Here is a 21902-nt window from a genome sequence, read left to right as displayed (position 1 = left end):
CCCCGAAGGGTTTCCACAGTGGCGGTGGGGGTTCAGAACCAGGTCTGGCCTTCCATGTGAAGGGCACTCCAAATGCAAAGACTGGGGGTGGGAGATATGAGGGTGCCACCCAATGTGACCCAAGTGTGTAGTATGTACAGGAGGCCAGGGAAGGGGTTGAATTTAGGTGTGGATTCAGACAGGGGAGGGATGTGGCTGTAGCAGAAAAGGTGTGTGAATGGGCGAGGGGGGCTTGGAAGGGGTTGAGGATTTAGGGGCCTGGGGCAGGGCACGCCTTCCTGGGAGGAGCAGGGGCCATCAGCCTTGGAGAGGTCCGGATACCACCTCCCAAGGAAGTATGATGCTTAGAGCAGCGTTTGGGAGCCAGGATCCTCCGGTTCTGCCTCAGTTTCTCATCTGTGGGTTGGAAAGGGGCAGACTCTGCTTTCTGAGGGCCCTTTGTTCCCAGTGGTGGGTCAGGGCAGAGGACAGGTGGTGGGACAGCTGTGCGGGAAAGCAGCTGCCAGGACTCGGTGAGGGCAACAGTTGGACAAGGAACTCAGCCCCACAGCCCACCTGTGTCCCTCTTGGGAGGGAGGGACCTGGGAAGGGGAGGGGTTGGGGGGCCATTTGGCCCTGGCAGCAACCTGTGCTGATCTCATGGGACAGATTCTCCCTCCTTCCTCCCTTTCCTCTTCACTTCCTTGTCATACTTCTTCCCTTTCACTTGTTTTATTCTCTCTTCTTCCTTTCTGCCTGTGTCTCCCTCCCCTCTCCCCTCCCCTCCTCTTGTCCATCTCCCTGGAGCTCCTGCCTCACCCCCACCCCCATCTCCTGCTGCAGCATTGGGGAAATGGTAGCGTGGGGAAGGGTCCAGCCCTTCTGAACTGCAGAAACAAAGCCATTCCTTCTTCTCGCCCCAGGCCTCTCCTCCCACTGTGAGCAGATGGGAGGCACCTCTGCATTCCCTTCAGTGAAATGGATGCTGTGCCCCAGCCACCTGGGGAGAACAAGCCAGGGCAGAAAAAGCTTGGGAGGAGGAGGGTGGGGCATGAATGCTGGCTCAGCTTTGTGGCTAAGCTAGGGCGGAAAGGCTGGCAGTCCCAGGAGGCCAGGGCCTTGGCTAGGGTGGAGGCAGCCTCAGGGTTGGAAGGCTGGGAGAGCGCAGCCATCCCAGGGCCAGAGTCTGGGCAAGAGTGACAGAGGTGACCTCATCCCCATTTCTGAGAGGAGGAGTTGGAGGCTGAGGGCTGGTCCCTGGGGTCCTTTGTGTTCAAGGAGAATGCACTCGGGTGGGCCGCTAGTGTGCCAATTGCCGAGTTGCCATGGTTACTGGGGGATGCCCAGAGCTGTTAGAGCACCAGGTTCTGTCCTCCCCCTCCTTCCTTGCAGGGGGGGCGGGTACCAAGGCACGTGCCAGGTAGGCTCCTAGTGTTGGCCAATGGGGGCTGAGGAGCTCGGTAGTCAGGGAACAGTAACCAAGGTAACCAAGGAACAGTAGCCTTGGAAGCTCCATTGCACACCACTCTGCTCTGTGGAAGGCAGCTGGAGCCAGGGCCCGGACGCACTGGATTGGAGGCGCTGACCTCAAGCAGGCGGTGGCAGCGATTTCTGCCCCATCCCCTACTCCCCACCTGACCTAGGCCCTAAGCCTCCCTCCACTGGGCTCACAGTCCACCCCCTGCTGGGCTCCGTCAGAACCGTCAGAACCGTCAGAACCCGGTGCCCAGCCCTATTGTCATGATGATGCTGCCCCAGCTGGTCTGGAACCAGCTCCTGGCCTGGCCCCTCCACTTTCCTCCGCTTACCCCTCCCCAGAGCCATCTCCACCCAAAATTGGCAACTGGGGCTCTGAAAGTTCTTCCAGCCGCCCCTCCCTCTCCCCAGGGCTCTGTACACATATGAGGATGGCTCCGATGACCTCAAGCTTGCAGCGTCAGGAGGTAAGAATTCCAGCCATTCCTTTGCCTTTCTTTCCGCCCCCTCCTCCACTTATTTTCTTCCCCACCCGCCTGGCTCTGGGCCGCCCTCCTGCCTGCATCTGACAGCCCCACACTTATCTGGCAGTGTCCTTCTTCCAGTCATCCCTGTTATCCCCATTGGGTGGGGAGGGAGGGAGCCTTGTTTTCCCTATTGAGTGACTGAGGAGGAGACCAGAGCACTTTCAGAGAGAAAAAGAGACTTGCCCAAAGCCACACAGTTAGAAGGAAAGGGCCTAGGAGGCATGGGCAGCCCCACTCACCATTTCACACCAAGGCTTCTTTCACACTGTTGGGGTTGGGCACCAGCACCTCAGATACATGATGTGTGAGGAGGGAATGATGCGAGAAAAGGGCTAGAGCAAGCAAACACTTCTTAGTCCTACGCCAGATCAGCTCCAGAAGGTTCAAAGACAAAGCTAGACCCTGCCTGCCATCCCCTCACTCCTACAAAACTATGGGGCTTCCACGGCTTAGAAGCCAGAAAGCCCCTGGGGGGGAGGCCGCTGAGCCTGGGAGAATTCTCTCCTGTGGGGTTCAGGCCCTTCACGGAGGAGGGGGTATGGGTTTAGGAAACAGGAGTCCTGACACCCTCCTGACTCCCCCAGAAGGGGGCTTGCAGGAGCTCTCGGGGCACTTCGAGAACCAGAAGGTGATGTATGGCTTCTGCAGCGTCAAGGACTCCCAGGCTGCTCTGCCAAAATACGTGCTCATCAACTGGGTATGCAGCTGTAGGCTGGGGAGGGGCACCCACTGACTCTGGGAGAGACTCCCTCCGGCCCTGGGGAGGATGGCCTGGGGGCTTCACCTGCTGCCCCGTCTCCCGACCCCTCTTCACTGGGTATCTTGCAGGTCGGCGAAGACGTGCCTGATGCCCGAAAGTGCGCTTGTGCCAGCCATGTGGCTAAAGTGGCTGAGTTCTTCCAGGTGTGCGTGGAGCCAGGCCCCATGGGGACAGGGACAGCCACCCAGGGCGGGGTCGGTATGCTGGGGTGGTAACGGGGGCCACAGTGCTGCCTGAACGCTGCCTTCTTGCCAAAGGGCGTCGACGTAATCGTGAATGCCAGCAGTGTGGAAGACATAGATGCAGGCGCCATCGGGCAGCGGCTCTCCAACGGTCTGGCGCGGCTCTCCAGCCCAGTGCTACACCGTCTGCGGCTGCGGGAAGATGAGAACACTGAGCCTGTGGTCAGTGTGGGCCTGCTCTGGCTGGCCCTGCCCTGGGCCCCTGTGTCTGGCCCTCCCTTGTTCCCCATAGTGCCCTTATTTATGGGGGTTCCCAAAGCACCAGCCTGCTCTCTGTGCTTATGCCCTGTAACTTGACTCTACAGGGCACCACCTATCAGAAGACAGACGCAGCTGTGGAAATGAAGCGAATTAACCGTGAGCAGTTCTGGGAGCAGGCCAAGGTGTGGACCCCAACCCTGGCCTTCAGGCTGAGCTGCCCTTCCCTGACCCCCTGGAACCTGTCACCCAGCTCCTCGTTTTAGCAGTGTGCTCCAGACCACATACTCCTCTGTCTCAAAGAGAGAAAGCCTTTTGGCTTTGTTGCATAGGACCCATCCCCAGAATTCTCAGAACTGGTACCTCCCTAGTCATGGGTTTGGGATGGGATGCAGGGCCGGGCTCCCCAGCTCAGGCCTGCACTTCCTTGGTGTGGGGGTTGCAGAAGGAGGAGGAGCTGAGGAAGGAGGAGGAGAGGAAGAAGGCCCTGGATGAGAGGCTCAGGTTTGAGCAGGAGCGGATGGAGCAGGAACGGCAGGAGCAGGAGGAGCGGGAGCGACGCTACCGGGAGCGGGAGCAGCAGATTGAAGAACACAGGTGCAGCCCCGCCTGCCCCGGCAGTCTGACCTGGGTGCCCCGGCAATCTGACCTGGGTGCCCCGCGTGCCTGCCCTGAGGGCACCTGTTGGCTTCTTGTTCCAGGAGGAAACAGCAGACTCTAGAAGCAGAAGAGGCCAAGAGGCGGTTGAAGGAGCAGTCGATCTTTGTAAGTTCTGAGCCAAGGCTCCCAGCTCCTAGTCAGGCAGAGATGAGGCTCCCTGTGCCTGGGCCTCATGGGGGAGATCAGGGCTTGGGAACAGTGCTGGGTGCCCTGGAGACCTCTGCACAGGCCTGGGGGGCGCCTTGGAGGGTCAGGCCAGGTGCCTGATCATGTGGGGCTCTGGCTTCTGGCTGTGGATAGAGACCTCTTTGGAGAAGCTTATCCTCTAGATTGGAAGAGAAAATGCCCTTAACCCAGGCACTCCCTGCAAGGCACCCCGGTCCCTCCTCAGTGGGGCCTCTGGGGCTCGGGGTAAATCAGACTTTGCTCCTGCACTGAGAAGGCCCAGCCACCACACAAGAGTGGTGTGGAGTCATGTGAATGAATGGGCTGGACCTGTTCTTTGAGTGTCTCTATGCAAGTGTGTCTCCTTGTTCCAGGGGTGCCGCCGAATCGCCAAACACTGGGAACAGCCCATAGCTCCTGAGGATTGGCATTTTGGAAATCACAGAGGGGTCACATCTCTGTGGTTTGAACTGAATTTTGCATTTCAGAAATAGCTAGGGTTATTCAGGGCTGAGCATGGTGCCATTCAGGAAGGGAGGCCTGGATTGGGATTATAATTGGCAGATGTTGGGCCCTGGGGACTCACGGGAGGTCCAGGGTCACATCCAGAATAAGACAGCTCTGCAGGCACCAGCATTACCAAGTGCTGTCTGTCATAGGTGGCTCTGATCACATCAACTGCCAGGGTGAGATGGAGCCGAAGGGCAGCTGGTTGATCAACTCTTGCCTCAGTCATTCATTCAACACACACTTGCCATGTGCCACCTGCCATGTGCCAGTGAGAACAAGATGGGCAAGGTCTTTTTGAAAAAGCTTATTTTTATGGGAAATTGGGCTGAAGATGGCACACGCACACGTGAAGAGGGAATCATATAGTGAGCCCCCTGAACTGATTGCTTATTTTCACCAGTTATCAGTATTTTTGGCAAAGCCTTAAGGAGCTTGCATCATTATAGCCTCATCTGGTCCTTCATGTGTGGCTCATGTGACAGCGACAGTGGATGTGCTGGCAGGTCAGTGTGATGGCTGTACAACTTCAGGCTACTCCTAAGGAAGGTCCCATATGAGAAACTTTGGAACTTAGCACCACGAAATGCTTTCTCTTAGTTTAAAGAGCTATTCTTTTTCTTTCCATTTAAAACAAGATTTATTTATATCCCTTATCTTGGCTCCCTTTTTGTCTGGGCTGCCAGGGAGCTCCCATGTATCTGAAGATGCTCAGGCCCAGCAATGCCTTTGGCCTTCATGGATAGAGTATTGATCCCTCTCTCCTACGCACAGCTCTAATTTGTTCTATGTTATTCACACTGTTGGTAGTTAAAGCCTTTGTGATAAACTGCCTGTGGTCTTTATTTTTGAACTAGACAGAGGAACCTAGGAAGATTACACTAGGGGGCAGAGAACAAGCAAGGGCTTGGCCGTTCTTTTATGAATAGGCAGTGAGTCTGGCCTGACTGGAGCCCAGTCGGCTGAGGAGCAGGGGGAAGCCCATTGGAAGGGAGAGCAGGGTCAGGGGAGGCATTTAGACTTCATTCTGGAGGACATACAAAGTTATTGTAGGTGAGAACCCTCTTGCAGGGTGATACTTTGAACATCATTCCCTTTATGCACCTTGACCAGTGTTTTAAGTTCTATCTGGGTTCTGTGTTCAAAAACAAAGCAGCCTGGCTCGTTCACTACCTCACCTAGAGCTTTTTCTCTGCCCACTCCAGTCTTTTCTGCCCAGTTTGCCGCATGAGCAGCAGGGGGCGCTGATGAAGAAGTTTTTGGTATAGTGAGTTCGATTGAGCAAACATGAAACAACTTGACCCTTATGCTGGCCACTCACACACAGACCTAAGTCCATATCCTATGTCATTCATGGGGGCATGGGGGAGATGACCCCAGAAACAGGAAATTATGATACAGTGTACTTTGTAGTGTATGCCAGAAACACCTGTTGGGGACCTAGAGAAGAGAATGACCTGATTGTGCCAGGGTGCTTTTCCCTGAGGAGACAGTGCCCAAGCTGGGGCTGGAAGTGGGAGGAGTCATATCTGGGGGTGGGGTCAGCACTGGGCAGGGAGAGAGACTCATCTCTCATGCCATGGCATGGAGGAGGGACGCTGCATGTTCCAGGAACTGACTGCTTCACGGCTGATGACTTTGTCTATGCCTCATGGCAGGGGTAGGGGGCGAGTGAAGGTTGGGGTTTAGAGAGGGAATGGGGCCAGATCAGCGAGGGGCTCTGACCACCTGAGGGATTACAGTCTCAGGACAAGTGAGTGACTAGGCAGGTACAGTAGAGTGGGGAGTGGTGGGGACTGCAGCAAGCTGGACAGCACATGCCCAGGTGAGGGGCAGCTGCAGCGTGGTTCTGGCCTACAGCTGCCTTGGGAGAATGTGGACCAGTGTTGCCAGAGCTGGCATTTCAAGATGGGTCCAGATCCAGGTTTCAGTGTGAAACTTCCAGATTTTGAAGCGGTGGCAACTGATTAGTGTTTTTTTAAAAACAATACACCGTCTGTGGGCATCTTCAGAACTGCTTGCTGTGGCTCATGGGAAGCTCTGGAGGGATTTTAAGCTAGGAAAAATCACGATCTGATCTGCGTTTTGAAAGTTTCTTCTGGGACTATAGAGAATAGACTAGATGGGGAGAGTAGGGAGGTAGGAGCTGGTGAGGGAGCCTCTGCCTGGATGCCCAAGTCCAGGCAGTGCTGATGGGAGTGTGGTGGGCAGGCACTGGCGGGGGAGGTCTGAGAAAAGTAGACACAAGGAAGGAGAGCTCCTGGGGGCCTGAGTGGCAAAAGATTGTGTGAGGGAACAGGAGATGCTGAGCCAGCTGGGTGTCTAGGGCTTGGCCAGTGAGTGGAGAGAGGCTGTGTGACAGTGGTGTGGGGACCAGAGGTGCCACCGCTAAGGCCCTTCCTGCCATGGAAGGAACCTGGGAGCTGTAAGAAGATCCCTGTGGGGGTGGAGTGCCCAGGACTCTGTTTGGTTTCCAGGGTGATCAGCAGGATGAGGAGGAAGAGACCCAGATGAAGAAGTCAGAATCTGAAGTGGAGGTAAGATACAGGAGGATGGAGCAGGGGCAGTGGGCAGGGCTACCTCAGCCTGGCCAGGCCCTGACCCCTAGCCTCGTGCCCCCAGGAGGCAGCGGCCATCATTGCCCAGCGGCCCGACAACCCTCGCGAGTTCTTCAAGCAGCAGGAACGAGTCGCATCAGCCTCCACAGGCAGCTGTGATGTGCCCTCGCCCTTTAACCACCGGACAGGTAGTCCCAGCCCCCTGCTCTGCCCCGCCCCCCACTCCTTAGGTTTGGGCCCTGAGCCTCTTTGGGACTGTTTCTTGGAAGGGAAGCCTTGCCCAAGGACCCCTTGGAGAAGGCCAAGGAGGCCCATCAAATGTGCTTCCATCCACCACTTCCCAGGTGGCAGGGCCCTGAGACAGGCTCAGAGCAAGTTGATGTTGGGCCTTGGCTGTTCAGTGGGTGGTGCCAGGTGGGCAGCTCTGGCGTGGGCTGAGGCACCCCACTGGCCACAAAGAAGGAAGCAGGGAGTGGCCCTGCTAGGGTTGAGCTAGGTCTGGCCTGGAAGGCTGGTGGGTGCATGTGCGGTGGGCTGACCCTGACCCTGACCCTGAGTCAGAGCAGCCTGGGCCTGCACCATGGCTCCCTGTTCAGCTTCTCACTACACAGCTTCTGCCTCCTGCTCCAGCATCCTTCCCCTCCCTGTCTGTTGGTCCCAGTGTGTTGGCACCTGCTGCTGTGTGTGAGCCCTCTGCTGGTGTCTGGGGTTGGGGGGCAGGCTGTCAGCTTATCAGCTGCTCAGAGAGGCTGGCTGTGTGTGGCAGGCTCATTGCTGTGCGGCTGGTGCTGGCAGGAGTCGGCTGACGCTTAAGGCTGTGGCCCAGCTTGAATGAATGTGTGCCTTGGATGTGGGCAGCTTGGACATCCAGGGCCAGCACTGGGGGTGGCGGGTGAGATCTCTGCACAGGGTAGGGGAGACTGACCCTCTCTTGTCCTCTGTCTCTTTCTCTGTCTGTCTCTCTCGGCAGGTCGTCCGTACTGCCCTTTCATAAAGGCATCGGACAGTGGGCCTTCCTCCTCCTCCTCTTCCTCCTCCTCCCCTCCACGGACTCCCTTTCCCTATATCACCTGTCACCGCACCCCAAACCTCTCTTCCTCCCTCCCATGTAGGTAGCAGCCCCAGGCCTCGGCGGGGGGGTAAGGAGGGCCCCGCTTCCCAGCAGCCCCCTCTGCCCTCGCTCCCCCGCCCTAGCCTGACCGCTGATGTCTGGAGTTTGTTCCTAGAGCAGGTACTGCCTGCCTCTTTCCCCTGGCCCTGCAGGGGCGCTGGCCCCCAGGGGCCTGGCTTATAGGGTTTGGAGCTGTGGTCTGGCCCCTGGGGAGCTCACAGCCTTCACCCAGACTCCAGAAAGGAGGTGCTGGCCAGGCCCTAAGGTGAACAGTCCTGGTCCCACCCAGCTCCTCAGCCCTTGCTGACCAGCCTGGGGCTTTGTTCCGCAGGCAGCCACTTGGATAGCCACCGGAGGATGGCTCCCACCCCCATACCTGCCCGGAGCCCATCCGACTCCAGCACGGCCTCCACCCCTATTGCTGAGCAGATCGAGCGGGCCCTGGATGAGGTCACATCCTTGCAGCCTCCACCACTGCCACCACCACTACCACCAGCCCAAGGTGAGTGAGGGGCCCCACCTGCCTGGGGTCTCCCATCAGCCCCTGGGCTGGCAACCCTGGGTTGCCATGGTAACAACTCCCCAGGGATCTGGGCTGCCCATCATCAAGACTGCACTGCCCTGGAGGTTGCTGTGGCCAGGGGGGAGCCCTTGCGCTGCACCATCAGGCCTGCCTGCTCTGAGTTGCAGGGCCTCAGCTCTGAAGGGGGCTCGGGCCTTTCTTCCTCTGGGTACTGAGTGGAGTCAAGGCAGCCTGGTGGAGCTGGTGCAGCATGCTTGCCCTCTGGCCCAGTTGGAAAGTGTTCCCCATGGACGGCTGAGTGGAGTCCTCTCCTGGAGTCCCTGACTCCCTCACTCCTCAGGGGTGGCTAGGGTATGGTAAGGTCTCCATCCAATCCCCAGGGGAGCAGATCATAGCTCTCTCCTTGATCTGTGCTGTCACAGAGACCCAGGAGCCCAGCCCCTGCCTGGAGAGTGAAGAGACCAGCAAGGAGGCCCAAGCAGCAGCCCCTCAGGCCTGGGCCAGCCTGGTGGAGGAGTCTCTTCTGTCAAGGGAGACTCCCCGGGGGCAGGGCAGCCCCACGGAGGACTTGATGTTCATAGAGTCTCCAGATCAGGCTGTCCTGGCCACCTCTTTGGAGCCTCCTCCAGCCGGCACCACTGCAGCCGACACCTCTGCAGCTGACGCAGCCGACACCATCGAAACCGACACTGCCGAGGTTGACGCCACTGTTGCCAACACAGCCGCCCCTGCTGCTGCCAGCCTCATTGACCTATGGCCTGGCAACGGGGAAGAGGCCTCTGCACCCCAGGCCTGGGAGCCACAGGCCGAGCCCAGGGCCCCCACACCACCCTCCAGTGCCAAGGTCCCTCTGGCAGAGGTGCCCCTGCTGGACCAGGTGGATCAGGAGCCCCTGCCACCAGTGAGCAAAAGCTGTGCCAACCTTCTCAATTTTGATGAGCTTCCTGAGCCGCCAGCCACCTTCTGTGACCCAGAGGAAGTAGAAGGGGAGCTCCTGGCTGCCCCCCAGGCCCCAGCTCTGCCTTCTGCTCTAGAGGAGCTAGATCAAGAGCCGGAGCCAGAGCCCCACATGCTGACCAATGGCGAGACCACCCAGAAGGAAGGGACCCAGGTGGGGACAGAAGCAGCCTGGGGGGAGGGGTGCTGGTTAGGGCTCCAGCAGAGCTGCATTTCTCAGAATTGCAGCAGCACCTCCCTTCTCTGTGACCGATATTATTGGGGTGAAGCGCCAGTCCACTCCCCCTCACTGGCCAGCTCTGCTTTTGTTCCCAGGGCAGGCATCTGTGTTTCCCAGGCAACCGCTGATGGAATCGCCGGTTGCTGGGGAAACGGGCTCGGGCCTGGTAGGTCACCCCTAGCCCTGGAGGGTGGGGTCCAGCGACCTGGTGCTTTTCCCCTGCAGGCCAGTGAGGGGTACTTCAGCCAATCACAGGAGGAGGAGTTTGCCCAATCAGAAGAGCTGTGTGCGAAGGCTCCGCCTCCTGTGTTCTACAGCAAGCCTCCAGGTAGTCTTGGGATGGAGGATGAGAAGGGATCTAGGCGGGAGTGCTGGGTTTGTGGGTGAGCAGGCAACCCCCACGTGCAGACGGGGACCAGCACGCCTATCAGGGGTCGGGGACATAATGGATCTGCTGAGCCATCTCCTTAACGGCCCTCCCCCCTCCCGACCCCTTAGAAATCGACATCACCTGCTGGGATGCAGACCCTGTACCAGAAGAGGAGGAGGGCTTCGAGGGTGGAGACTAGTGGTGCACCCGCCCTAAGGCTGCCCTCGCCAAGGCCGCCCACTTCCAGGCCTCTGGCCAGACGGCCTGTCGTGCCTGCACTCGCAGCAGCTCCGCCTGGCACCCACTCCGGATTCCGGCCCTGGCTCAGACTCGGCCGCTTCCCCACCCACAGGGCCTTTGACAGCTTTTCTCTCTTTTTTTTTTTAAAGTGGATAGGAGACTTGTACAGTTGACTGGTTTTCCTCCCGTTGGTAGTTGAGACGCTGTTGCAGATTCCACCCTCTCCCCACCCGGTCCAGATTGTAGCTCTTAGAACTCCCTGCTCAGCTGGCCGGGGTGGGCCTCCCCCTGCTTGGGGCCTGGTGCGGGGGAGCTCTGGTGGGAAGATGTGCCCCCACCTCTTTTCCTAGTTTTATGTTTCTTGGAAAAATATCACTTTGTATTCTCTGTCCAGGGCTTCAGATATTTTGCACGAATTTTAAAACATGGCAATAAATGGCTCGTGGGCTCTGGCTCCCTGGGACCCCCTCCCTGCCCTTCTCTTGACCCCTCCCTGCCTGGCCCAAAGGAAGTAGCAGGCCCAGCTGGGGCCCCTCGGCTTCCCTGCCCTCTCCTGCCCCCTCCTGCTGGGCAGGTCCCAGGCTGGAGGCCCTCAGATACATTCAGGTCAGGGCTTTGGGGGGGCGGGGGCTTGGGAGGCCCCTCCCTGACTCCTCCCTCTTTGCTTGGGTTCTTTTTCACGTTCAGTAACTGTTTTTTGGAAAGCACAAACTTCTGTAACGGGTCGTGCTCATGTCTGTTAATAAAGAAATCCAGATCCCTTCAGGCCTGCTGCTCCGGGCCTCCAGGGGCTTATCTGGGGTGTTCCGCCCGCCCGGACCCCCTCCCCAAACTCCTCCCGCCTCCAAGGCCGCAGAGGGAGGGACGGACACCTTATGAGAGATCTCATGGCAGGGTCTGGGACTCCCGGGAACCAGTCTCGTCCCTGAAGGCTGACCTCGAGTTTAGCACGTATACACCCTCAGGCCAGCCTGTAGCCAGACAAAATGTTAATGTCCCATGGCCCCGGCGCGCCAGGCCACAAGCCTTCTGGCTGAACCTTGGGCGCAAGCAGTGGCCACCCCCTCCGCTTGTACCAAAGCAGATCACACACCTTTATTATCCTCAAAATGTAACAAACAGGGTAAGAAATCCTCCCCCCCCCCAAGTCCCAGGGAAGCATTTAAAAAGCCCCGCAGTCTGGCCAAGAGTCCGCGGGTGGGGCCGGGACGCCGGGCGCCCCTCTATACGGCAGTAGTCCTCCCGAACAAAGGGATGGAGACCGGCAGGCGCCAAGCTCCGTGCTCCAGAGGCTCGCGGCTGCTGAGCTCCGAATCGGTCCAGCTGGGGAAGACCCGGCGGCCGCGGTCCGCCTGCAGGCAGAGCGCCGGGCATGGCGCCGCGGGCCGCGGGGCGCTGGGCAGGTGCAGCGCCGACGTGTAGCCCCGGTCCAGGAAGAGCGGTTTGTAGCTGGGCGGCGGCTGCTCCTGTTTTTCCGCGCTGTCGCGGCGGCTCAAAAAGGGCGTAACGATCTTTCGGTAGAGGCCGCGCGTGTCCGTGAGCACCTCGCTGTAGGGCGGTGGCGGCTCGGCCATCAACACCGCCTCTTCGTAGCACGGGGGCTTAGACATGTCCGATTCCGCTGCGGAGTGGGAAGCGGTCCGAAGAATGAGGCCACCCGTCCCCGGCCTCCCGCAGAGACCTTGGCCAGCCGCCAATCCCAGGGCCACCGCGAGGGAGCCCGCTCCTCCCTCCTCCGTACTCGGGAAAGCAACTCGGCGGAAGCCCCGCCCGTCTTAGTGAGCCCGCCCCCTGCCGGGGCCCCGCCCACCCGTGTCCGGGGCCCCTCCCGGCGGAGGTCGTTCTTACCTTGGCGCGGGTAGCTCCAGGGCCGCGGCGGCACGGAGAGGTGCGGCGGCGGTGGGTGCGGAAGCGCGTGGTGGTGTGGGTGCATGTGGGCGTGTGGCTGCGCGGGCCCGTGGTGCAGCAGCGGGTGCACGTGCACATGCGGGTGCGCATGCGCTGGCGCCTCCAGGCGGCCGCGATGCGGTGGTGGTGGTGGCGGTGGTGGTGCCAGGCCTGGGGGGCTCCCGGCCAGGCTGCCCTCGAGCTCGAGGGGCTCCAGCTCGAGGGCGCGCAGGTTCTGCTCACGCAGTCGCTCCTCCTGGCGCCGTTTGAGTCGGCGGCGCAGGAAGCTGCAGAAGCAGCAGAGCAGAACGATGAGCCCCCAAATGAGCCAGAAGCCGGCGAAACACGTGAGAAACGTGTAGGTGCCCTGGGACATAACCATGGCGGCGGCGCGGGCGGCGGGTCCTCGGCTGCTTCACTGGACACTGCTCTCCTCTGCGTGGCCCCGGGCCCGCGCCACGCTCCCAGGTGCCGCCAGCGTTACTTGGGGGCCCGCGGCCGGGGGCTGCCCGCGGCTGGGCTCAAGTAGTGCGCGCGCTGGCGGGGGGCAGTAGCGGCGCCCGCTCCTTCCCATGGCGCCAGCGGGCGTGCGGGCTGCCTCACCCAGGGCCGCGCGAGACCTGTGGGCAGACACAGGGCGCGGTGAAGGCGCGCTGCGGCCCCTGACGACGTCCCTGTGCGTCCCCGCGCCCTGCGCAGTCCCGGGAAAGCCTCCTTGCGGGAACCCCCGCACTCCCCGAGGGGCCCGGTGACGTCACCGAAGAGGCTGACATCACTCCTAGAGGCTTCCCGGGTAGGGTTTCCCCGGATCTGAGACAGGGCCGCCACCGCCGCTGAGCCGGAGTGCGGAGGGGGACGCTAGACCAACCAGCAGGGGGCGCGCGAGGCTACACTCAGGCCTTGAGCGCGCACAGATTGGCCACCGACGTCCCCGGGGCACCGGGTACTCCAGCTCGGAAAGGTTTTCAGAGACCTGCGGGCCGGCCCCTAAGGCGCTAATAAGGAGTTTGGACGGGGAAAGGGTGGCCCACCTCCGAGAGCCCCACAAGTAACCTGGCCTGGGCTACAGCCCCGTGCATGTGCCTGGCAGCCGCCAGCGCTCTCAGTCTTATTTATACCCACCCCCACCCGTAACTGCCCAATGCACGGAACACCGGTCCTGCACCGCGGCCTCCCGGTCTTTGCCGCTCTCTCAGGGGGCTCAGACTCAGGACTCCGTCTGCTACTGCGTGACACGGACCTTGCCTTTGTCTGCCTAGCGCGCCTCTCTCCTTTGGTTCCTAGCGTCCCTCGCTTCCTTTCCTCTAGGCGCCTCCGCCTGCCAGGTTGCAGCTCCAGTTCCGCTTCCCCCACCCTCTACCCATGCACAGCCTTCTTGGCTCTGCTTCTCCAGCTCCAGGCCCCTTCCCCAATTCCCTTCCCTCTGAAGAAGGGAGGAAAAGTAAGTGGCACTCAGAAGCTTGTCTTCCGGACCCCCCGGTCCTGAACCGCTCCAGAGTTCTACCTCCTCCACAGCCAGGGCTGAGGGGGAACTGTGCATCCTAAGGTATATGCATGGGGAGGGGGGGCAGGGGGAGCCCTAACTCTGGGGAGTGAGGAGTGGTTGGCAACTGTTCACCACTCTCACAGAACAGAAATGAACCTTGCGGGGTCAGTGCAATTATTCCTATTTTATAGATGAGGAAGTGGGTTGGCAATCAGCTGTGTAGATGGCAAGTGGCAGAACCCCAGCCTAGGCAGGGGGGAAAGTGCTGCTGCCTGAGCTACTTCGGGGGCCTCTTGCAGGAGCCCCAAGGGCCCTCCCACCCTCAGTAGGCAGAAGGCACACAGGCATTCAGCTCTGGGGGCCATGGCAGGCCTCAGCCCCAAGCTGGGAGGCTCTAGATTAAGCCATCTCCAACTGGTCCACCAATCTGGGGAGAAGCCGGGGCAGCATGCCCCGGCTTCTCCCCAGATGGCTCCCGACTCCATGGCTGCCTCCAGCCATGTGCCACTTGGTGCCTGTGCCAGTCTCTTTCTCCTGGGCCTTCATTCCAGAACAGACAATGGCAGGAACAATAGCTCTGCCCGCCCCCTCAACAACCCCACCATGAGGCTGCCATGGTGACGAAGCCCAGATAAAAACACGATGCTGCCAGTCACTGAGAGTTAATTAAATCTGTTGTTCTCCTTTTCCCAAACCCTCAGGAATTTTCAGGAATGCTCTGAGGACACTTGCACTAACAAGGGGGCCCCTTGGCCTGCAGGGCAGGAACAGCTCTGCATCAGAAAAGGCACTTCTAGGGTTGGAGATGATGGGATTTACCTGAATTAGAAGTATCTGCCAGAGGCCATCTAGTGTTTGTCGGGCCTGGTTCTAGCCCTTTACATGCAGAATCTTACGTGATTTTCAACACCTCCTGGTCACTGGGGGTTGTGCCCCATTTGATATATGAGGAGACATGTTCAGAGAGGGAAATGACTTGCCCCAGGTCACACAGCTAATAAGGGGAGGAGCTAAAATTTGAGCCTGAGTGTAAATCCCCAAATTTGTGTCCAAAGGTTTTCCACTATGTGACAAGTGAGATGTCTGTGACAAGCCTGGTGCCCGTGAGCACTTGGTACACGAGGGTTTAGTGGCAGTGGGGGCACAGGGCCGATGGGCCAGTTCTCAGTGTTCCTGCTCCTTCCTGCCAAGGCCCTGGTGCTCCTGGCCACCAGCCCTCAGTTTCCGTGAAATAGCTCAAGGGTGGGAAAGGAGTTCAAGGTGAAGGATGGATGGCATGGCGGGTCCATGGTTCACAAGGAACAAAGGATATGGACCAAGCTCTGAGATGTCCAGCTCAGTGGGCTGGGCGTTAGGCCAGACTAGGGCAGGCCACACCTAAGATTGTCACCCAGGTGACAATGTACCCAGTGCACAAATGGGTGAAATTGTGCACTACAGATTACTAAGTAAGCACAATTAAGCCCATGCGTACCTTGCTTATTGGGTAATCTGACCCTGTTGTCACTCCTCAGCCAGGAGTCTTTGCCGTGTTTTACAGATGTAGAAACGATGGGTCAGAAAGAGGAAGTCTCTTGCTTAGGTCTCACAGCTGAGGGGGCCCTGTGACCCCACTGTGGCTCCATCACCCAGTTTAAGCAGGTATGTGATGCTAACCACACCTCCCTCAGCTGTTGCTCCACTCAGTGGGGATACACTCAGCCTGGAGGAGGCCCTGCCTCCTTCCCTGTATCTTGTCCCCAGGAGTTGCTGAGTATCTTCCCATCAAACCCACAGTAGGTGTTCAGTAGATAAGCATCAAGAGATTCATGGAGACTTTTCAAAATGCTTCACCTGGCCAGGCCAAACTTCTCACCCTCCCCCCGACAAAAAAAAAAAAAAAAACGGTGCCCCTTTACCCTCCGTGCCTTCCTGCATGCTCTCCTCTTTGGCTGGGGAGCCCTGCGGACTCACACCCTGTCTAACAGCCTCTGATTCATAGCCACTCTCCTTGCCCACACCCCTCCTGGCTGTTACCCACAAACACCAGTCATTTGCCCAGCTGTGGACCAGGAGCCTGCCCTTCAGAAGGACCCATCCTTAAGTCTGCCATTTTATTATTTGTTTTCTGTTTCTCTTCCCTTCCCTTCCTGCAGGCTTTGTGAACAATTTTTTAGGATGCCCTCTTGATTTATTGGTAGTGCTTTTGAGCATATCGGTTAGTATCGTTTTCTTACGCCACACACTCATGGGGACCCAACAGGGGGATGAAAGTGAGACCTCCAGTTTCCTCATCTACAGTTGTGGTGCAGATGGAGCTAATCCATGTAAAGGGCTTGGAGGTGTCCAATAGACATTAGCTCTGAGGATGGCAGCTCCGAGCAGAGGACACAGGGATGTGTGTGTCCCCAAGGTACTCCCTGCCATAGGGCTGGACACCACAAGTAATTCTCGACATCTTCCTATGAAGGAGATGAACATTCTTTCCGTTTGACAAATGAGGAAACTTGGCTCAAAGAGATTACATGACTCCCACGGTCACTCAGATCTCTTATTATAGGGCCTGGTGCCTACTATGTGCCAAGCACTGCTGTTGGCACCAAGCACATTACCCTCCACATGAATGACCCCAGCACCCCAACCTCAGACCTGCTGCTGGGTCCTTTATCTCAGTAAAGGGCCCATCATTCACTCCATCCACCCAGTCATGTTGTTTCCACATCTCAGTGTAGCATGTCTTCATCTGTCCACTGTCTTCGGTCCCCTCTGCCAACCACCTCGGCCAGGTCACCCTCATCCCTCAGCATCCTTGCTGCCACTCTCTGCTTCATCCTGTGCTCCTGCCCAGGTTGACTACTCTCCACGTGGTCTGTTTCATCCCATCCCTCTCTTGCCTGAACCCTCCAGCAATTTCCCACTGCGCTCAAGACACAGGCCAACTCCTTAACATGGGTTAGATTAGTGCCTCTCAAACTTGAGCAAACATCCGAATCACATGACGGGCTTGCTAAAACAGAGTGCTGGCCTCCACTGCCAGGGTTCCCAACTCAGGATGTCCGAAGGGGCGCTTGAGAGTTTGCGTTTCTCCCAAGTTCCCAGGAGATGCTGATGCTGCTGGTCCAGGGACCAGAGGCCAGTGAGAACCACTGAACTAGATCATTGCCTCCAGCATGAGCTCCTGCCAAGGCTTTTTGAGTCTCACCTTGGGGCACCCTGTCCCTTTGCAGAAGGCATGCCAAGCATTCTCTGGGCTGCCGAGTGTTCGAAGCAAGCACGCTTTCTTGGCCTGCAACTCCGCTCTTGCTGCCCTTGCCACAGCTCTCTCTACTTAGCCTCTTGGCAAGTCAGCCCAGGACTAGGTGAGAAGCCCAATCACACAGGAATGTTGTGTAGTGGCCTGTGTCCAACACCAGAGGGCTGCCTCTGCATCATCCAGAACACAGGCACTTGTGGAAGGAGTGGCTGCAGGTGTCCGGTTACCTGCTTGGTCTTTTAGCTGTGGGACAAGGACCACCTCAAGAACTAGGTCTGCATCCAGTTCATTCCTGGGATATACTGGCCATTCACCAAAATGCCCCTGAGAGAGAACCGACTGCTAAGCTTTCACCCCTTGAAGAGTGCTTTATAATGAGCTGAGAAGCCATATATCTCTGTGACTAAGACAACATGGAGGCGCACTCCACGGGCTCAGGAGGGGACAGGAAATCCCAGGCAGCAGGGCTCTGGGCCACAAGAAGCAGCCCTGGACAGGAGGCTGGAACTGCTGGTCCTTGAGCAAAGGGACAGGGGACTCAGGCTAGGAGGAGAGTGTGGTATGTGCTCAGTGAGGGTGGGGTGGAGGATGGGGAACTGCTGACTGCCTTGCACAGGCCAGGACCACTGTTGGGCCCTTGTACTTGTTCTCTCAGTAACACCTAGGGGATGGCTGTTGTCATCCTCATTCTACAGACAAGGACAGAGGCTCACCTAGGGGCCAGCTCAGGTGAAGCCCAGGCACCTGCAAAGCCTGCTGTTCTGGCAGGAAGGGCATTTCAGGGAGACCCTGGTGACATTTTCACACCCCTCCCACCCCAAGACAGATGAACTGAGGCCAGAGAGGGATGATGGGCACGGAGGTGGCCAGCACCTCATTTTCAGCTAGCCCAGGGCACTGGCTTGGCACCCTATCTGTGGATGCAACTTCTGTGGCCCAGTCATGGCCCTAGGCCAGGGACCCAGGAATTGGGAAACTGCAAATGGGACAACAAAGACTTGGACCCCTGTGGGCCGGGGGTAGAGGCCTGATTTAGGCCAGTGTTCACTGTACTCAGCACTGGCTCTCCTCAGGGGGCTGGGGGGAGGGGGCAGATACTCAAAGGCCAGGCTCCTCCCTTGAGACCTGGGACAAATCGACCTCCATCCCCTCATTTGGGCATGGGGATAATTATCTGTACCTCCAAGGGACTTGGCCACACATGTGAAGGTGATTAAGACCCTCTTCAGAGGGGTAGCCTGGTGTAATGCCAAGCACTGAAGGGGGAACCCCGGGTTCAAACCCCACTTCTGCCCTAAAAGAGCTGTGTGGCCCTATCCTGGCTCTCCTCATCCCTGAGTGGAGTGTCTTCACCTGTAAATCAAGAATAATGAGACCTGCCTGGTAGTCCCAAGGGGAAGAACAACTGAGAAGGGTATGCAAAGACTCCAGCACATGCACACAGCAGCCTGTAACTAACCAAGCGCCAGCCCCCTGCAGCCTCTGAGGCTCAAATGGGGAAACCAGCCCAGGGCGCTACACTGTCCACAAAGCCAGGGGGAGGGTGGGGTCGTCCAGCAAGAACTGTCACTTGACAATGGACCAGACGTCTCAAACTCACAACCTTCAGGCTAGACCCAGTTCACTGATCTGTTTTGTTGGCCCACAATCTATTTTTGAAAAATATTCTGATGAGCCGCCAGCATTTGAAAACCAGGAGGTTTTACATAAAGATCTAGATTTCTGGCCTATCTTGAACACTGGATAATCTGGTCATACCAAGCTACAACCTCACATGGTGACGAAGACTACAGTGGAGTAGCTGCCTGGCCCACCTCACTCATTCCATCCCCCTCCCCAGGTGCTGAGACATTTGGGATTCCAATCTCTGAGCTAGACTGAGTACCCCACTGCATGGACCCACCTTTGCGAAATTCTCTCCCTCACAGGCAGGACGGCAAGTCCATCAGGCCACGGAGCCCACAAACCAACAACTAGGGCCTCAAGGGTTCCCCCCAGGAACTGCTGTCCTATGGGTGCTGAGTGGCCACCCACCCCGAACCAGAGCCCTCAGAACCTGCCCAGAACATGAAAGCAGCCCTCACCATTCAGTCTCACCCAGAGAGAGAAAATAAAGGGAGGCTGAGAGGTAGGGCACTAGGAAACAAGCCCAGCAGTAGCACAATCTTATATGTATCTAAAGGAGCAAGAATCTGGTGGATTTTGCTGGGAAAAGCAAAGGTCTACCAAGGCCTGAAAGACACATGGGATTTCCTCACCAGAGGAATGTGAAGGGTGGTTAAGGAAGCTCCTCTAGAAGGCTCTCCCATTCTTTTCTGCCTGGGTCACAAAGAGATGGGTGACAGGCAGAGAGGGGCTCTGCAAGCAGAGAAACTGGATCTGGAAACCTAGCTCTATCACTCAGTGGTTGTGTGACCTTGGGCAAGTCACTTCCCCTCCCTGAGCCTCAGAGTCTTCACCTCTGAAATGGGGGTAATAACTTACCTTGTGTAATTGTTGGGATAATGAAGGGGTTATCGATGCAAAGAACTCAACACAGGTCTCACCCAGAGCAGGAGGGATGAAAGGAGTCTGTGAATAACTCCAAGCATACTCCTGCCTTTGGGAGACTCAGGCCCGGCTTCCCAGGGCTCCATCCATGTAAGGGCATTACATGTCAAGGCCTCAAGTGCCCCAGACACTGGTCACTGCTGGGGCTCAGGACATCTCCCTGGGTAGGAAAGGAAACCCAGGGGTGGTTGTGGTAGCCGGGATGGTGGGTCTGAGGTCTGTGGGTGGCAGGCATCTGCTGAGTCAGGCCTGGGAGAGCTGGCAGGAGGGCCATTTCTCTGCCCAGCATGCTGCCTGCGGACAGCAGGTTGGGAGGGGAGCCAGAGGTCATTTCCTCTGACTCAGAAGCCATTCTCCTCCCTGAGGAGCTCCCCTGGAGCACCCGCACCTCCATGTGGTGCTGGCCTCCCTGATGGTCAACCTGCATGCCACCCCAGCACAGTCGGGCATTGTGCTCAAACAAGAAAGGGGCACTTGTGAGCTAAACAATGGCCGGGTCGCTCCCATTTGGCCTCGGGCTTGGCTTCCTTGGGTCAGCAATGGCTCCTGCCCGCTTTGCTCCCACCCCTACCGGGAGAATGGTGGCTTGGGCAGAGACCCACGCTGGCCCATGCCGCGGTTTGGCATATGCCCTGGCTGTAAGGAGAAGGGATGCGAGCTTCTTGCTTCTCCTTTGGTAGGGAGCATCATCTCAGAGGGACCCAACTCGGGGCAGGCCGTTTTGCCGGCGGGAGAAGGCCCTGGGTGGTGGTGGTAGTAGTTAGTGGGGGTTCCAGGGCAGAGACCCCAGCCCAGCCTTCATGTCTCCTCGCGCCTACCCCCACACCCATGATTGCAGCCACCCCATGAGCCCTGCTGCGACGACTGCAGCCACGTGGGAGCCAGCTCGTGCCCACGGGGCCGCTCGCCCCCCCACCCCCACCCACGACGAGCTATGGAGGCAGGCACACCCAGACCGGCTTGAGGGGCGAAGGTTGCCCACCCAGGGCGTGAGGGTACTTGCTCTCGCTCTCCCCCTGCGCCCCCGGCTACTGCCCCGCGTGGGGTGGGGGATGGGCGGGAGGGGGCGTCACCGCCCCGCAGCCGCGTTGCCGGGGAGCGCAACCCTGTTGCTGTGGCAACCGTTTCCAAGCGAACCGGTGGCGGCTCCCGCCCCACTCCGGCTCCCTTGCTCGCTGGCACGCTCCCTCCCTCCCTCTGGTGTGGCTTGGGGGAGGGTCCGCCTCGCGGCTGGGGCGGGGGTCCGGGCCAGCGACCCGTGGAGAGGGTGCAGAGCCGCCCGCGGGGAGGGGCTCAGCCCCCCGACCGTCTTCCGCCAGCGCTCCACCCCCGCCCGGCCCGACAGAAGCCACCGCGATACTCACGGGCCCAGGCATCCTCCTCGAACTCGTCCTTCTGGTTCGGGGCGAGCGGCGCGAGACCAATGTACAAAGCCCCCAGCCTCGGGGACGCGACGGCGGCCCCGGGGAGCAGACCGTGGCAACGAAAGCGGCTCCTAGTGTTGGGCTGGAGCCGCGGGGCGCGCGCACGGGCGCGTACTCGGCGCGTACCGAGCCTGGCGTGCGCGCGCGCGAGCGAGGCGGCCGGCAGAGGGCCCCCACCCCCAGCAACACACCGCCGAGGAAGCTCCCTGGGAGGGGAGGAGGGGAAGGCCCGCTGTACCCACCTGCCACGCTGAGACATGGCACACACGGGGCGCCGGGCTCTCGCCACCGACAGCACCCTTCACGGAGCATGCACACTCCACGCAGCTCCTGGCAACAGGCCGTGCAGCCAGGCACTCGCGGGCAGATCTGGCGGACACGATCGATCGTGCACACTGCATGCCCAGCCGAGTAGATGAGGAAGAGAACCCTGACACACATACAGTTTGACCTGGACAGCACACATACATCCAGGCCCCAGTCACATTTCGAAAGGTACTGCGCACACCCAGTGGGCAGACAGGCACCCAATGTGGCCCCAGCGGAGGAACACATGGCCTCCCTCCCCGCTCCGGCCCCTCCCACTGTGTCCCCGGCAGGCACACATCACCACACGCCTACTAGGAATTAGCACAAGCCAGAGGAGCTACTTCGGAGTCCATAGCCCTCCAACCGGAGCCACGGCCCCACCTCACCCTGAGGGAAAGAACACAAGAGGCCCCACTGTGGCCTGAGGTCCAGTCGGACTGGCTGTCCATCAGCCGTTTAACTGGGTTCCTTGTTTCTAATTCAGCCTCTCTCTTTTTTTTTTTTTTATTGCACTTAGGATG

At 58.8% G+C, this 21902-nt stretch overlaps 2 protein-coding genes across 4 annotated transcripts in view; one reads left to right on the top strand and one right to left on the bottom strand.

Moving 5' to 3' along the window:
- Positions 1 to 11283, top strand: part of DBN1 (drebrin 1) — a 38856-nt gene extending 27573 nt beyond the window's left edge. The window contains exons 2-15 of one of the 3 annotated variants that reach the window (XM_049874413.1): positions 1867 to 1922; positions 2567 to 2679; positions 2811 to 2885; positions 3000 to 3146; positions 3290 to 3367; positions 3628 to 3779; positions 3884 to 3947; positions 6992 to 7051; positions 7137 to 7260; positions 8043 to 8180; positions 8515 to 8685; positions 9129 to 9817; positions 10109 to 10211; positions 10382 to 11283. In XM_049874413.1, the coding sequence (XP_049730370.1) occupies positions 1867 to 1922; positions 2567 to 2679; positions 2811 to 2885; positions 3000 to 3146; positions 3290 to 3367; positions 3628 to 3779; positions 3884 to 3947; positions 6992 to 7051; positions 7137 to 7260; positions 8043 to 8180; positions 8515 to 8685; positions 9129 to 9817; positions 10109 to 10211; positions 10382 to 10452 (2041 nt within the window). In that variant the 3' untranslated portion in view covers positions 10453 to 11283. The remainder of the gene's footprint in view (positions 1 to 1866; positions 1923 to 2566; positions 2680 to 2810; positions 2886 to 2999; positions 3147 to 3289; positions 3368 to 3627; positions 3780 to 3883; positions 3948 to 6991; positions 7052 to 7136; positions 7261 to 8042; positions 8181 to 8514; positions 8686 to 9128; positions 9818 to 10108; positions 10212 to 10381) is intronic. The other 2 variants (XM_049874411.1, XM_049874412.1) reach the window with 2 other exon arrangements.
- A 175-nt stretch (positions 11284 to 11458) lies between these two features.
- Positions 11459 to 21100, bottom strand: PRR7 (proline rich 7, synaptic). The gene is made up of 3 exons (XM_049874410.1): positions 21013 to 21100; positions 12342 to 13000; positions 11459 to 12114 (listed from the first exon to the last, which is right to left on the bottom strand). Exons 2-3 carry the CDS (start codon positions 12760 to 12762, stop codon positions 11717 to 11719), a joined length of 819 nt encoding a protein of 272 aa, XP_049730367.1. The 5' UTR covers positions 12763 to 13000; positions 21013 to 21100; the 3' UTR covers positions 11459 to 11716.
- Positions 21101 to 21902: the final 802 nt, after the last annotated feature.

The sequence above is a fragment of the Elephas maximus genome, chromosome 2 (genome assembly GCF_024166365.1).
Source record: "Elephas maximus indicus isolate mEleMax1 chromosome 2, mEleMax1 primary haplotype, whole genome shotgun sequence".
Classification (NCBI taxonomy): Eukaryota; Metazoa; Chordata; class Mammalia; order Proboscidea; family Elephantidae; genus Elephas; species Elephas maximus.
Note: the sequence above shows the minus strand (reverse complement) of the source record. Positions and strands in the feature narration are given on the sequence as shown.

What these genes read in the sequence shown, in the direction of transcription:
- PRR7 (XM_049874410.1), bottom strand. Translation starts at nt 12,762, where the DNA reads ATGGTTATGTCCCAGGGCACCTACACGTTTCTCACGTGTTTCGCCGGC. An exon ending in CTGGAGCTACCCGCGCCAAG is followed by an intron (nt 12,115 to 12,341) that starts GTAAGAACGACC and finishes CCCACTCCGCAG; the next exon opens with CGGAATCGGACATGTCTAAG.